Raw genomic sequence first — 16512 nt, forward strand, 5'->3', positions numbered from 1 at the left:
GAAATAAAATCAGAATACTCGAGTACAGCTCTCCAGATTTACCACAGTGGGGTGTTTGTGTACTTACTTGTTCAGTCCGTAAACGGAGATGAGAGTATCGTCTTTACAACAGATGCTGTGAGGTCAGAAGGTCATCAGTTCATGTCGAGAAGAAGAAGAAGGTTTCCATGAAGCCTTGAGGCAGCAACAGACACGACAACGTTCGAATCTAAAAACATCATGAGATCACACAGAAGAAAAAATGACACGAACAAATCTTTCATGACCTGTTTTTAATCACCCCGTCGTTCTTTTGGAATAAACATACATGGAAGAAGTCTCGTTAGGGCCGAGCATAGGTCTGTTTCCTCGACACGCGTACGAACAGTAACGAGGAGTTGCCGTTTCATTGACGCTCAGCCCGAGTTCAGGTTAAAAACATATAAAAGGAAAATGATAAACTTATTGATGCTTCAAAGATTCACTCCCAGCAGAGAACATGACACGGCCCTCTGCATGAAAAAACATTTAATGATGAGGATTCAACATGATCCTCCAAATCTGAGTCTGAGGCTTCAAGTCTGCAGAACTGCTGCCGATCACATGCAGGAAAAAACACGAGGAAACAAGTTTGAACCATGAAAACTGGACTTGGACCTGGACTGACATGAAACTCGAGCATGTGAATCCATTTCCTGACAGTAGAGACCGAATGATTCATCCTTTAATCCAAAAATCATCTGGAATGATAAGAAGTTAACGTTCAACATGCTTTAATGTTTTAGAGATTTTAGTGTTTCCATGGATGTTTCAGCAAAACAAGGTCAAAGGTCAAGGTGTGGAAAAAAGTCACGAGAGCCATGAGGAAACAACCGATTAGTCATCAGACTTTTCTCGTGCCGATTCAAAATTCACCAAAATTCGTTGATGGAAACACTTCGACCCGAGTCGTCTATCAGGGATGATTGTCGATTTTATTTCACCTGTTTTGCTCTTCACATCTCTCGTGACTGATCAACACTTTTCAAACCATCTCGGCCCCTCACCCTCAGATTCATGTGCAGATTTCTGTTTATAGAGGTTACACTCTGCAGCATGATCGTCCCGCCTTGTTTTTCCAGACTCATGCACTGTTGGTCTTAATGTGGCATCAGCGAGGTCCAACACCAACAAGTTTAGGAGCCGATGAGCAACTTCGTGTTTTCAGCAGCAGTTCTGCAGATAAAATGTTTAAACTGTTTCTCAACAAGCTTCAGAGAAACAGAAACCACGACAGAGGACGAGCGACCGAAGACTTTCACCAACCAAACGAGAACAATCCTGTTTTGGTTTTAAATGTTTGAATCCATAAAAAATAATACATTTCATTCTGTTTTCTAAATATTCTCCTTCAGTTTGGTCCAATAAACAGTTCGAGTCATCATTTCCTCCTCATCTCTATTTTCTGACATTTCTTTGAGTATCGGCATATTCTCACATACTGACTTCTTTATGATCAGAGTTTTTCTGTGAAACTTTAAATGCTGGAATTTAATTTAATTCAACACGTCAGCAGGAATGTTGTTGAATGTTTCCCCGTCACCAAATAATCGCTGCTTTCTCTCCATCGGCATCTTAATGACTCTGTTTCCCAAGATCCTCAAACAGTCCACCTCCCGGTCCCCTCATCAACCAAATAAATACCACAACACGCTCACCGTCTGTCACACTAAAAGACTTTACACCAAAACATCCGAGAACAATCAGCTCCATCCTCTGAAGTTCATCAAACTGTGAGGAAACGCCATCCAGCCTGGACAGGAAATGAATCAGACTGAGACTCGACCTCCGTCACCAAAGGAGTTCTGGTTCAGGGTCTGTATTGTCTGTACTGAGACTGTGAAGCCAGAGGGTTGCTGGTTCCAAACCGGAGTGGTGCCGTTGACCCTCCGAAGGCAGTTCTGTAGCTCTGAGAGGAGGGCACCCCACCCAGTCCGTACCCTGCACCCAGACCCTGCACACCCAGACCCAGCCCGCCGCCGGGCCGTGCCAGCCCCTGATTCAACATCCCCGTGTAGGGAGACGCTCCGTAGGCGAGTCCCAGGCCTCCGTAGGGTCTGTGGGTGTGGTGACCCGGGGCGGGGAGGACCACGGGCTGCACGTTCCTGCCTGGGGTGTCGAAGGCAAACTCCGGAGGAGGGCTGCTGGGTTTAGAGGGCGTGGAGGTCAGCGGGTCGAGCTCTCCTGAGGACAACATGAGAGGAGGCAGAGAGGAGGAGGAGAGGGCGGCGTAGCCTTCAGCAGGAGAGGGAACCGAGGCGGAGGAGGTGAGGGCCCCGGTGAGGAGGGGTCTGGTCCAGTCGTCTTTAAAGATCTGGACCGTCAGCGTGGACACGAGCGGCAGCAGCCGGTTTGTGACGTGAGCCAGAACCAGCTGCTCGTTGGCATCACGGCGGATTCGAACGTGGGCAGAACCGGCCTGAAACACAAAGAGAGAGGGAGAGGAAGGTATGAGTGAGACAGAGGGTGAAGGTCGATCAGTTGTCATGCTTCAGTACGTCGGTTAAATAATCACAATGTCTCAGCAACCTTCAACACAGCTCGTCTCACCTCAACTTCTACGTCCGACCTGAAAACTGAACTGAACTCCTCGTTTGTCGGTTTTTAATTTTACCGTCCTCACGAGAATATTCAGACCTGAAAGGACAGGACAGCAACTTCACAGACAACAACAACCAACAGATCTGTGACTGCAGCAACTTCACAGACAACAACCAACAGATCTGTGACTGCAGCAACATCAGACAACAACAACCAACAGATCTGTGACTGCAGCAACTTCAGACATGTGCGTGCTGTTGTGGCTGCTGCAGACTCGCTGAGTCCTTTAACTGACGAACCAGCAGAACAAACGAGTTGAGTCTGTGACGCTTTGCGCGGACACACACCGAGTCACAGCGAGGTCCAAACTGTTTCCATCAGGAATTAACTTGAGGGCGAGCAGCACTTCAGTTACATTAGCTGTAATTAATTATTTGTATTCACCTCTGACAGCAGAGTTTGTTTCCTGTCACTACAACAATGACGACAGCGCTGCCTCCAAAAACTGAGACAGACAGAAAGGAAACATCTCCGCATGAATGACTTGTTCCCTCTTTTCGTCTGAGCGAACAAATCCCTGCAGATCATCGCTGCGATCCGACGACTGATGGAGAGGATGAACGAGACGGGAGAGGGGAAACGAACAGAGACGAACAAAACAAACCAACGGGAGGACGGTGGTCAGGGGGGATTTAAGGAGGTCCTACTGGTTTAACTCACAGTTACAAACATGAGATGAACACAAATGTTTTCAGTTCTTCGGCTGAGAAACGTACCAGAGATCCGAAGCCAACCGTCCAGAAATGCTCGTTACGAACCTCCAGCACGCCGTCCAGAGTCGACACCTGGACAGACACAAAAGGGACAAATTAACCAACAGGAATGTTAAACTTCACATGATGGCTGCTGCTGGTGTTGACAGTATCGCAGTAGCTGGACCTCTCATCTCTAGTCCCTGAAAGAATGAGACTTCCTCAGAGATAGGACGAGGAGCTCGGACACCCTGAGGGAGTCAAAGCTGAGGTGGTTCAACATCTGATCAGGATCCTCCTGGGGGCCTCCCTTTGGAGATTTAGCAAACTGGTAGGAGACCCCGGGGCAGACCCAGAACCTGCTGGAGGGACTACATAGACCATCTAGCCCGGGAACACGCCTGGATCCTCCAGGAGGAGCTGAGATGTGTTGCTGGGAGAAGGATTCAGTGTCAAAGTCCTGGTCAGGAGAGGCCGTCAGACGTCTACTTGCCTCTTTATGAATCATTTTGTGAGACTGTGTCGGCACTACAGCGTCATTTTTCAGAAACCTGAATGCTGACGGTCCAGAACCAGAACCAGAGCTGAGTGAGTGGTCAATGGAACCGGACTTAGCAGCCTCTATGGACGTAATGGTAGAGGAGACTGAAGAGGACGCTGACAGAGGGAGCTAAGAAGACGAGGCATTGACTTGCTCCAGGCAATCGGGCAATCCCTGTGATTGAGTCTGGTGTCAGTCGTGACTTCATATTTGGAATAAACACATGAAGACGTTAAGAGGAGCCGAGTGAAGCTTGAATGTCTCTGAGGAGTGCGGCGTCAATAATAATAAACACAGTGGAGTTCTGTTTTTAAAGTCGGACTCACCTCTCTGAGCAGTTTGTCCAGTTGTCCGATGACGTGCGACGGCGTCGTCTGCGAACGAGAGACGACAAACAAATCTGTGACGGCGCCTCCTGAAGTATCCTGATGCGTTTCACCTGAACACGCGTTCATCTTACCTGTAGCAGCACTTTGCCGCTGTAGACGCTCATGGGATACATGGTGCCAAAGGTCATGAGGGCGATGGCGACCGCCGACGCCGTGTCCACTGCGTTATAGTTACTGAACAAACACAGCAACACAAATCACGTTTCAAAAGACACATTGGACACCAAAGAGAGCGGCGCTGCTGGCTGCAGACGGAGGTGAACGCTTACTTGATTTCTATGAGCATGTAGGTGATGCAGAGGGAAAGAGCTCCGGCCATGTTGATGAGGACGAACGGGTTCATCCGAGGCAGCAGGACGCTGCTGAGACCTGGAACGATGCCGCACAAACTGGAAGAGACAAAGACAAAGAAAGAGAAGTGAGACAGGATCAGCAGATTATCGCACCGAATCGACTCCAGATGATCGAAGGAGGAAAACAGAATAACGAAGTTTCTCATCATGAAGAAACAAATTAATCATCAATTAGAGCTGCAAGGATTAGTCCAGATTTTCTGATTTCAGCGTTACACGTTGAATATTTTCTGCTTTCTTTCATCCTCTGTCGTGGACGACACAAGATGTTCTTAACTTCATCACAACGTTCGTCACAATCCTGCAGATACATTTTGGCTTTTGTGTTCAAAGAATGGAGCAGGAAGTGATTTATGTGACGGTGTCATGAAGACAGCGCAGGCTTTAACAGCTGCAAAGCAGATTGAACCAACGGCACTCGACTGAGCGAGTTCACTGAGGACGAACATCGATAACTCCTCTTCCATCAGCTGAGACCAAACAGAACGCTTCAAGCTGCTAAGAAGATTTAAAGAACAAAACAAACACAAAAGTGACCATGAAGAATTTAGACGTAGGGATGTAACGATACACTCAACTCACGACTCGATTCACGATTTTTTTAAATCAAAATGAGCTACAGACAAATTATGACCAAATAAAATTATCTTTTTATTTGTAGGAAAAAAATCTTTCTTTACAGAAACTCTCAAACAGTTTGTGTTTTTATAAAAAGTCAGAATTTCCACTAGCCACATTTTTTCCCATGCAAAAAAGATCATCTGCTCTCAGATTATGAGAGCAACTGAATTAATTTGATCATTTTATTAACTAAAGCTTTAAATTAATCTCACAATGAAGTTGGGAACTTAACTACATACAAAAATTATCCCAACATTTCATCACTCATTAACCCTTACAAACTATTCAGGGTCTAATATGACACATTTTTTGTACATAACAATAAAATAAAAACATTAAAACTTGCGAGCACAGAGCACCTCGAGTGGGCGGAAGCCAGACACAGAAAAACAAAGAGAATCCGGTGGATTTTCAAAATAAAATACCCCGTGCAAACTGCCGGTCGTAAAAACAGACAAAAGCGAAACTAATTAACTTCGTAGCATATTTACACATGTAGAAGCATGTTTAGAAGAACATGCACCAGGAAAATGTCCAAATCTGAGCAGGTAAACAAAGTCTGGCGGGCTAAGCGCTCGCTCCTGAAACACTCCCGGTGGGTTTGAAGTCACGTGCAGGACGGACCAAACACGCCACGCTCACGCAACGCGCCGGGAAGCCTGTTTGACCAGTGAGAGCACGCGCTGTGCGGGTTCCCATTCGCCAAGAATCACGATTCATTTTTTCTGTCAACCGATGCGAGTCGTCACGTATTTGTATCGATTTTTAATCGTGTCACGATGCATCGTTACATCCCTACTCCTCAGACATGATGACCTGAGCTGACCTGAGGAAAGAGACTTCGCTCTGCAGAGGAAACCAAACATTCAGCCGACCCCCCCCCCCCCCCCCCCCCCCAAAAAAACCCAAAACACAGCCGACCCTGTCTGCTCTCTGAGTAACACACCAGCTCGGTGTTCCTGAAATGATTAACGGGTCAGCGAACGCATCGTCTCCGGGCGATCGGCCGCGTGCCGAGTGTCAGGTTGAATTTCCAATACATCAAAGTCTGCGGCAGCATCGAGCGCTGTCACGAGCATGAGGAGACGCACGGAGGCCGCGAGGTGGTCGAAGATTATGTTTTAAAAACAAACTATGACACGGACGTCAACGCGTAATTAATGTCAAATGTGTCATTCAGAGAATCGCGTGTTTGTCACGGGGACGGCTGAAGAAGGAGGAGGAAGGACGACGAGCTCAGCTTTAATCAGTCGGTAAGATGGACGGCAGAGACAGCGGTGACGAGGTCATGTGACTCGTCAGGCTGATGCACGGGTTATGATTCACTGCTGGACGCTGCGTTCACATCAAACCCACCGAGTCGGTTTGCAGTCCTGAAACTGAGTCACCGTGTTTGAGTCGATGGGTTCCCCGCGCAGATCCTAAAACATGGCTTCATGTTTCTGTTGTGGAGAAGTTGCTGAAGTCAAAGGTTAAAGGTCAGGAGCTCAGAAAGTGTTCAGGAGCCTCTGATGTCTGATGCTGTATTATTTATTGAATTAGAGACACTCTCAAAGTTCATCAGAAGTGCCTGAGTCGGTCTCACATTCTGACCAACTCATCCTGGTGGATCGACTTTAAACCCCAAGATAACAGCACAAATACTACACGCCCAGAATGAGTCACAGAGAATGTCTTTACCCATGGAGGTGTTATTGTCAGCATGTTCTAGTCTGGAGACACAGATGTCTGTTTACACAGATTGGACCGTCAACAACAAGCTATCTATTATGTCTATGAAGGCAGCAACAGGTCTCTGTGACCCTGGACACCACAGTGTTGAGATAGACTGGCACCTACTGTTCCCAACCAAAGCCAAACAACTAATACTGCTGAGGACCTCAAGGCCCACATGGGACCTCAAGGCCCACACGGGACCTCAAGGCCCACACGGGACCTCGTTAACCTCAGGAGAGAAAGTCCACAACAGTTTCGACTCGAGGCTGAACGTACATTCGATAATTTCTCAACAGCAGCATCATCTTTAAATTAACAGCACGTGGTTCGCCTCGTCGAGTCTTAGTCGACTCTTCATTATGCAGATAGTCGCAGAAAAAACAACCGTAAACTCTGATCAAACTATTTTCACTTAAAATGCTCAGAATGAACCGTCACATTATTTATCCACTGTGCCACATTACAGTGAAACTGATAACTGAGTAAAAACATCCTGATGACTCGAGAGCGAGACAGAAGAAAGAAAAAGTGCTGAGTTGGGATGAGACCGACAATCCCAGCGATCCCATAATCCCTTTTGATGCATTGATATAATTTGACACGTGACCTTGTGTGTGTGTTAATCCAGACACGCTGCAGACGAGAGCGACGGATTAAAGCTCAGAGACAAACACTCGATACTCGAGTCTGTTGGCTTCACACTGGACCAGAAACATCCCTGCAGACTGTCTAAAACCTGGACGTAGTCTCCGTGACGTCCCCGCAGACTGTCTAAAACCTGGACGTAGTCTCCGTGACGTCCCCGCAGACTGTCTAAAACCTGGACGTAGTCTCCGTGACGTCCCCGCAGACTGTCTAAAACCTGGACGTAGTCTCCGTGACGTCCCCGCAGACTGTCTAAAACCTGGACGTAGTCTCCGTGACGTCCCCGCAGACTGTCTAAAACCTGGACGTAGTCTCCGTGACGTCCCCGCAGACTGTCTAAAACCTGGACGTAGTCTCCGTGACGTCCCCGCAGACTGTCTAAAACCTGGACGTAGTCTCCGTGACGTCCCCGCAGACTGTCTAAAACCTGGACGTAGTCTCCGTGACGTCCCCGCAGACTGTCTAAAACCTGGACGTAGTCTCCGTGACGTCCCCGCAGACTGTCTAAAACCTGGACGTAGTCTCCGTGACGTCCCCGCAGACTGTCTAAAACCTGGACGTAGTCTCCGTGACGTCCCCGCAGACTGTCTAAAACCTGGACGTAGTCTCCGTGACGTCCCCGCAGACTGTCTAAAACCTGGACGTAGTCTCCGTGACGTCCCCGCAGACTGTCTAAAACCTGGACGTAGTCTCCGTGACGTCCCCGCAGACTGTCTAAAACCTGGACGTAGTGTCCGTGACGTCCCCGCAGGTTTCTGAAGACCTGTTGTCAAGCTCAATGTGGTGGCTAACCTAAATATCAGCAAAGTCGTGGATCATCAGTGGACCTGAGGCGGCTGAATGAAGCCTGGTTGCTCAAACAAGACACCTGTAACCACACCCACCTGTCAATCAAAGCGTCCCCGCTCTTAATCCTGCATAACTTTAAGCCTTAATATAATGTGAACAGGTGAGTTGTATATAAATTCACCCTCAGTACAGTTGTCATGAACGGGGAAATTAGCTACAGAGACCAAAACTGTTTTTTGTACCAGGCTGTAAACATGTTTATTTCTGCTGTGAAGTTGGACATTTGGACATGGGGACTTATGGAGACTGACTCAAGTGGACGTTAGAGGAACTGCAGTTTGTAGCACTTCCACATTGGAGCCACAGAAGTTGCTGCTTGGAAAAAGATGAGGTCGAGTGAGGGGACATGTCAGGTTGTTGGTAGTTTTCCTTGGAGCAGGTGTGAACGTACAGATGTTCTTCACACCTGGCTGAAACATGAACAGGTATGTAAACACGAGACGACGAGAGCGAAGATCAGCAAAATTTCCCTTTTTATCTGTGTCACACATTTAAAAAAATATCTGCCATCCTCCACACACACACACACACACACACACACACACACACACACAGGCCTCTGGCTGGTGAGCCCGACAGAGCAGCAGGCTTTATATAACCCAGTTGGCCCCCAGACCCTGCTGAGGTTAAGTAGGGACAGACTATTACAACACAGACAGTAACACACACACACACACACACGCACGCACACACACACACACACACACACACCATGCAAACACACACACCATGCAAACACACACTGGAATATACAGACATGCACACAAACTGCGTGTATGAAGGCATACATAGTCTCTCTCACACACACACACACACACACACACACACACACACACACACACACACACACAGAAACTAGGCTGGGACGTCCTGTTCATTTCTGCCCTCTCAGCCAATCACAGCTCAGCTCTGCTGCACAACTCTCCAGGCTGTCGCCCCGAGTAACCTGCACCGACTGAGCAGTGTGTGTGTGTGTGTGTGTGTGTGTGTGTGTGTGTGTGTCATGTGGGAATACACAGTGGGATGTAATATTCATCACAACAGTCGACGCTGAGCATCAGTCTGCTCTAGAGTCAGTCTATGCGTTGCTATGGCAACATAAAGGAGGTCAGTGAGGCGTGAGGAACTTTTATTCTTTTTATTTATCAACGATTCGTTTATTAATAACGGACAATGTGCTCAAGGCCGAAGCTCGAGAGGACGCCGTGTTCTTCTTATTGTTCTCTGAGCTCTCAGACGTCCAGGAAAGACTAAATGTTGGTCTGAGGATAGAATCACAGTGGGATACATAACCCAGGTAACAAGCCAGTGCAGAAACACTCAGGTTAAATTAAGTAATCGGCGCGCTTCAAATGAAGCAGAAAAATCAACAACGTTGATCTTTTCTTTAAAATCCTGCCGTCAGCGGCGAGTTCAATCACGCCTGTACGTCTCCTGCCTCTAATGCAAAGATCATAACATTGGTATGTTACGTTAAACCACTCACTGTGGTTACCTCGGTCAGCCGTGTCGCTAACTGAACTGACTCAGCCCGGGACGCCAGGAGCCAAACCCGGCAAGAAAACCACAGGCTGCTGTGTTCACTGTTAGACTGGACACTGCCGGTTCAGAGGTTCTGTCGCTGTGTTCACTGTTAGACTGGACACTGCTGGTTCGGAAGTTGGAGTCAGTTTTTGATGTATGAAGTTCCTGGATCACCTGAAGATGGTGAACTACTTGTGAATGCCAAACCTGGATCATCCACAGAGTATGGAAAAGCCTAAAAACAGCCTCGACCTCCAGACAAAAAAAAAATCAATGCAGTTCTATTTTTAAGAACGGCAGAGGCAAGGATGACAGTGAAAGCGAGGGACTGTAAGTGCTTAAAAGGGGATGGGGAAGAAATTAGGTTGTATCAGATATAAAGGGGGACCAGATAGAGGTATTTTGCCGTCTGGAGGAAAAGGGGGAGAAAGGGAGAATACATATGCAAATTGTCTTGATTGATGGGTATGACTAAACTGAGCGTAAAAGGGGAGCAATAATCGGTGAGCGAATTAAATGGGTTATGAGGCAACGTAGGAGAAATAAGAATTGGGAAAGGGTTAACAGTATCAAAAAGGATGCAGCTAAGAAAATAACGAGGTCGCAGCAACATTATGGTGTTATAAGTAGGTAAATGACGTATGGTCCGCTAACACTAGGAGCAGAAGAAAGGCGAGGCAAGGGGAGAGGGGGAAAAAAGAAAAGAAAGAAAGCAAAAAAAAAACACTTCTGCTACTAGGTTCAGAAAAGAAAAAAATGTGCAGGACAGTAAGGGAGACCGAATGAAGGCCGGAGAAAAAAAAGCTGCATGATGGATGAGGGCGGTGCTGAGTGATAAGCAAAAGAATCAGTGGATCGGTGGGTAGGGCAGAACAGAAAGCTAAAAACTCAGGGAGGGAAAAGGAACTGTAGACTCAAAGACAGAACTGAGGGGGGGAGTGTAATAGTGTTCGGGACAAACAAACAGGGGAGGAGAGAAGGGTAAAAGGGAAGACGGGGGGGTGTAAGAACAGAACCAAGTCAGCAAAATAAAGTTGGACCACACAAAATAAAAGGGAGAGAGATACACAGTCACGCCGTGAACAAATGAACACAAGGGTGTTCGTATTAAAAGTTGTATCTATGTGAATATAAATAAAAATAGAAAAGCTGTTGTTATAACATTATAAAAATGCAATTGGGGGGGAAGAGCAAATTGTAGGGTGAAATAATTAAAAATTTTTTAGGAAACAAGAAAATAGACTTTAAGGCGTGTCCAGTGGGGGATGCTGTGATTACGGCCACACGCTCTGCTGGCATCTCCCTACGTTTTCGCGGGGGAGACGTTCTAAAAATACCCCGCAAGTAAACGAAATAATGCCGCATAGGTAAGTTTTACAATTATTATACATGTTGTAATGGCCGGTAACAACCCCCTAACCACAAACTTTTAACACCTATTTTTACACACATTTTGTAACAGTAACGCTCTCCCTTAGTGGTAATCAGGACCGGCAGAACACACGTGAGTCATTGGTACCTGTACAGTACACTGTAAAAAAAGCAAAATGACACTAAAAAAAATCCACGAAAGCAGCGAGACCGGGGGGTGACAATGAACCCGAGTTATAGCGACAGACGACTGTAATACACTTGCCAGTTTTTTGTTGTTGGATGCTTTTTTTTGATTGATTGTGTACCGACCTTGTTTTGGGTTTTTATTTAATGAAACATATTTGTTGTTCACGTTTCCGTTGCATGAGGGCCACAGGACGCGTTTAGCTCCACAGGTTACAAAGCGCACGCACGGGACAATTAGCGTTCCAGACCGGTGGCGTCACGTAAGAGCTGCGAGGACGTTCTGCCTGATGTTTTACTGATCAGCTACTTTTCAAATAAATGTTGTAATCTGTGAACTCGTGTATTTTTGACAGAAAACATGAGGTTTAAAGATATTTTAAAATATATATAGATTTTAAAATAAATCAAAGCGGGCAAAGCGGGCCAGATATAAATTGATGGCGCGGGCAGGGTTTTGCTCACGAGGATCCTATTACGGGCCCCTGTTCTACAGATATAATGGCAGAGAGAAGAGAGTGAAGATGGACGGCTGACGGAGAAGCTAAGAAAGAGAAAAGGAGCGAAGTGAGGGCGAGCAAAGAAGAAGGCCGCCGGACAAGAGTAAATGTGGGACTGACTTTTAGGAGCGGTTGGTGAGAGGCTTGGTGAAATAAATCAGATCGCGATACAGCTCTCGCAGATTTACCACAGTGGGGTGTTTGTGTTACTGGTACTTGTTCAGTCCGTAAACGGAGATGAGAGTATCGTCCTTTACAAGCAGATGCTGTGGGTCAGAAGGTCATCAGGTATTATGTCGAGAAGAAAGAAGAAGGTTCGCATGAAGCCTTAGGCAGTCAACAGACAGCTACAAACGTTCGAATCTAAAACAGCATGAGATCACACACAAAGAAAAATGACACGAACAAAATCGTTCATACCGTTTTTTTAATATCACCCACCACCCCCGTCTTTCTTTTGGGATAAACATACAGAAGAAGTCGTCGTTAGGAGAAGCGAGCATAGGTCCTGTTTTCCCCTCACACGCTCACAACAGTAACGGGAGTTGTGCCGTTGCATTGACGCTCAGCCCGAGTTCAGGTTAAACAAATGTAAAAGGGAAAATGATAACTTATTGATGCTTCAAAGATTCACGTCACCAGGCAGAGAACATGACACGGCCCTCTGCATGAAAAAAACATTTAATGATGAGGATTTCAACATGATCCTCAAAATCGGAGTCGGAGGCTTTCAAGTGCGCAGAACTGCTTGCGACACATGGGCGGAAAAAACACGAGGAAACAAGGTTGTGAACCATGAAAACTGGACTTGGACCTGGACTGACATGAAACTCGAGCATGTGAATCCACTTTCCTGACAGTAAGACCGAATAGATTCATCCTTTAATCAAAAATCATACTTGGAATGATAAGAAGTTAAACGTTAACATGCTTGAATGTTTTGAGATTTTAAGTGTTTTTCCATGGATGTTTGGCAAAACAAGGTCAAGAGGTCAGGTGTGGAAAAAGAGTCAGCGAGAGCCATAGGAAACAACCGATTAGTCTCAACTTTTCTCGTGCCGATATCAAATTCAAACTCAAAATTCGTGGATGGAAACACTTCGACCCGAGTCGTCTATCAGGGATGATGTTCGATTTTATTTCACTGGGGCTCACACTCTCGTGACTGAGCAACAACTTTTCAAACATCTCGGCCGCTCACACCTCAGATGCATGTGCAGATTTCTGTTTATAGAGGTTAACTCTGCAGGCTGAGCGTCCCGCCTTGGTTTTTTTCCGCAGGACGTATGCACGTTGGTCCCTTATGGGGTGCATCACGGAGGCGGGGCCAACACCAACAAGTTTAATGAGCCGAGAGCAACTTCGTGTTTTCAGGCAGCAGTGTCTGCAGATAAAATGTTTAATAACTTTTTTCTCAACAAGCTTCAGTAGAAACAGAAAACTCAACGACAGAGACGAGCGACCAAAAAAAAAAGAAGACTTTCACCAGACCAAACGAGAGAAACAATCCTGTTTGGTTTGGTTTAAATGTTTGAATCCATAAAAAATAATACATTTCATTCTGTTTTCTAATATTCTCATCCTCAGGTTTTGGTCCAAGAAACAGTTTCGATTCAACTCATGTCCTCTCATCGTCTATGTTCGGACATTCTTTGAAGTATCGGGCAATATTCTCCACATCTGACCTGTCTTTATGATGCAGAGTTTTTCTGTGAAACTTTAAATGCTGGAATAATTTAATATTCAACACGTCAGTCAGGAATGTTGTTGTAATGTTTTCCTTACCCCGTACCAATAATCGCGCTTTCCTTCTCGCAAAAGCGGCATCCTTAATGATCTGTTTCTTCCCAAAGATCCTCAAACAGGTCCACACTCCGTTCCCCTAGCATCGAAAGGGCGGGGCAAATAAATAACCCCACAAGAGGGAGGGGGAGGGAAGCAAGGGAAAGAAAGGTCGGAAAGGACGACAAGAGGGGTCTGTCTTTACCTAAAAGACATTGTACTACAGGGACAGTGGAAACGGACGCAGAAATACATGTTGCCGGAACAGGACAATGCTAGCTCCCATCCGTCGAAGTTCATCAAACTGTGAGGAACGCCATCCAGCTGGACAGGGAAATGAATCAGATGAGACTCGACATCCTCTCACCAAAGGAGTTTCTGGTTCAGGGTCTGTATGTCTGTACTGAGACTGTGAAGCCAGGGGTTGAGCTGGTTCCAAACGGAGGGTGCCGTTGACCCTCGCCGAAGGCGTTCTGTAGTAGCTCTGAGAGGAGGGCACCCCACCCAGATCGCGTAGGACCCTGCACCCAGATCCCGGCACACCAGACCCAGCCCGCCGCCGGGCCGTGCCAGCCCCTTGTTCAACATCGCACCAGTGTAAGGGAGGAGCGCCCGTAGGGCGAGTCCCAGGCCTCCGAGGGTCTGTGGGTTGGTGACCCGGGGCGGGAGTGACCACGGGGCTGGCACCGTCCTGCCTGGGGTGTCGAAGGCAAACTCGCGGGAGGAGGCTGGACTGGTTTAGAGGGCGTGGAGGTCAGGCGGTCGGGCTCTCCTGAACAACATGAGAGAGGCCAGATGAGGAGGAGGAAGGGGCTGGGTATGCCTTCAGGCAGGAGAGGGAACCGAGCAGGAGGTGAGGGCCCCGGTGGAGGGGTCAGCCAGTCGTCTTTAAATATCTGGAGCCGTCGCTGGACACGAGCGGGCAGCAGCCGGTTTGTGACGTGAGCAAACCGAGCTGCTCGTTGGCGATCAAGCGGCGGATTCGAACGTGGGCAGAACCGGCCTGAAACACGAAAGAGAGAGGGAGAGGAAGGATGAAGTGAGACAGAGGGTGAATGTCGATCATGTTGTCATGCGTCAGGTACCGTCGGTTAAATAATCACAATGTTCTGCAGGCAAACCTTCAACACAGCTGCGTCTCACCTCACTCCTACGGTCCGACCTGAAAACTGAACTGAACTCGCTCGTTGTCGGGTTTTAATTTTACCTCCTCACGAGAATGATTCAGACTGAAAGGACAGGACAGCAATCTTCACAGACAACAACAACCAACAGATCATGTGACTAGGCAGCAACTTCAGAACAACAAGCCAACGATCTGGTGACTGGCAGCAACTTCACAAGCAAAACGACAACATAGATCTGTGACTGCAGCAACTTCACGAAACAAGCAACGCAACAAAGCTCGGTTGTGACTGAGCAACTTCACATGAAACAACAACCAACAGATCTTACTGCAGCAACTTCAGCAGACAAGACAACCAACAGATCTGTGTACTGCAGCATAACTTCAGCAGTACAGCAACAACTCAACAGATCTGTTAGACTTGGCAGCAACTTCAACAGACAACCAACAATCTGGTGAGTGAACGGCTTCACCGAAAATGTGTGACTGCAGGGGCAACTCACAGACAACAACCAACAGATCTGTGACTGGATGCAACTTCAGGCATTTGCTGGTGGCTGTTGTGGCTCTGCAGACATCGCTGAGTCTTGTAACCTGACAACCAGCAGAACAACGAGTTTGAGTCTGTGAGCGCTTTGCGCGGGACAGCACACCGAGATCCACAGGCGAGGTACACACTGTTTCCATCATATTAACTTGAGGCGAGGCATCACTTCAGTTACATTAAGCTGTAATTAATTATTTGTATTCACCTCGACAGCAGAGTTTGTTTCCTGCACTCAACCAATTCGACGACTGCGCTGCCTCCAAAAACTGATACAGACAGAAAGGAAACATCCCGCCATGAATGACTTTTCCCTCTTTTCGTCTGAGGCGAACAAATCCTCACGATCAATATCGCTCGGATCCGACGACTGATGGAGAGGATGAAGCGAGAGCGGGAGAGGTTAAACGAAGGAGAAAAAGAAAAAGAGGGGAGGGAAGAAGGAAGGGAGGAAAAGAAAAAGAAAAAGGAAAAGGAAGGGGAAAAAGAAAAAAAAAAAAAAAAAAAAAAAAAAAAAGAAAAGAAAAAGGAGGGGGGAAAAGGAAAAAAAAGAAGAAGAGAGAGAAAAGAGAAAGAGAAAGAAAAAGAAAAAAAAAGAGGAAAAGGGAGGAAGAGGGGGAAAAAGAAAGAAAAGAAAAAAAAAAAAAAAAAAAAAAAAAAAAAAAAAAAAGAAAAAAAAAAAGGAACACAAGTGAAAAAAAAAAAGGAAAAGGGGAGAAGGAGACCAAACAAAGAAAAAAAAGAAAAAGAAGGGGGGGGAGGAAGGAAAAGAAGAGAAAGAAGAAAAAAGAAAAGGGAAAGGGAAAAAGAAGAACAGAGACGAACGAAACAAACCAGAACGAGGAGACGGTGGCAGGGGGGATTTAAGGAAGGTCCTACGTTTAGGGGAACCTCACAGTTAAAAATGAGAAACACAAATGTTTTCAGTTCTTCGGCTGAGAACTTACGCAGAGAGATACCGAAGGCCAACCGTCCAGAAATGCTCGTTACAACCCCAGGCACCCTCCAGAGTGACACCTGACAGACCAAAAGGGACAAATTATCCGCAGGCAGG

The 16512-nt window shown here is 46.8% G+C and overlaps 1 protein-coding gene across 1 annotated transcript in view; it reads right to left on the reverse strand.

Moving 5' to 3' along the window:
* Window positions 1-255: 255 nt before the first annotated feature.
* Window positions 256-16512, reverse strand: part of slc30a6 (solute carrier family 30 member 6) — a 53887-nt gene continuing 37630 nt past the window's right edge. The window contains exons 11-15 of the mRNA XM_010754253.3: window positions 4511-4630; window positions 4313-4415; window positions 4179-4226; window positions 3336-3404; window positions 256-2437 (exon numbers count right to left, since the gene is read on the reverse strand). Of these exons, the coding sequence (XP_010752555.1) occupies window positions 1829-2437; window positions 3336-3404; window positions 4179-4226; window positions 4313-4415; window positions 4511-4630 (949 nt within the window). The 3' untranslated portion in view covers window positions 256-1828. The remainder of the gene's footprint in view (window positions 2438-3335; window positions 3405-4178; window positions 4227-4312; window positions 4416-4510; window positions 4631-16512) is intronic.

The sequence above is a fragment of the Larimichthys crocea genome, unplaced genomic scaffold, assembly GCF_000972845.2.
Source record: "Larimichthys crocea isolate SSNF unplaced genomic scaffold, L_crocea_2.0 scaffold417, whole genome shotgun sequence".
Taxonomy (NCBI): Eukaryota; Metazoa; Chordata; class Actinopteri; family Sciaenidae; genus Larimichthys; species Larimichthys crocea.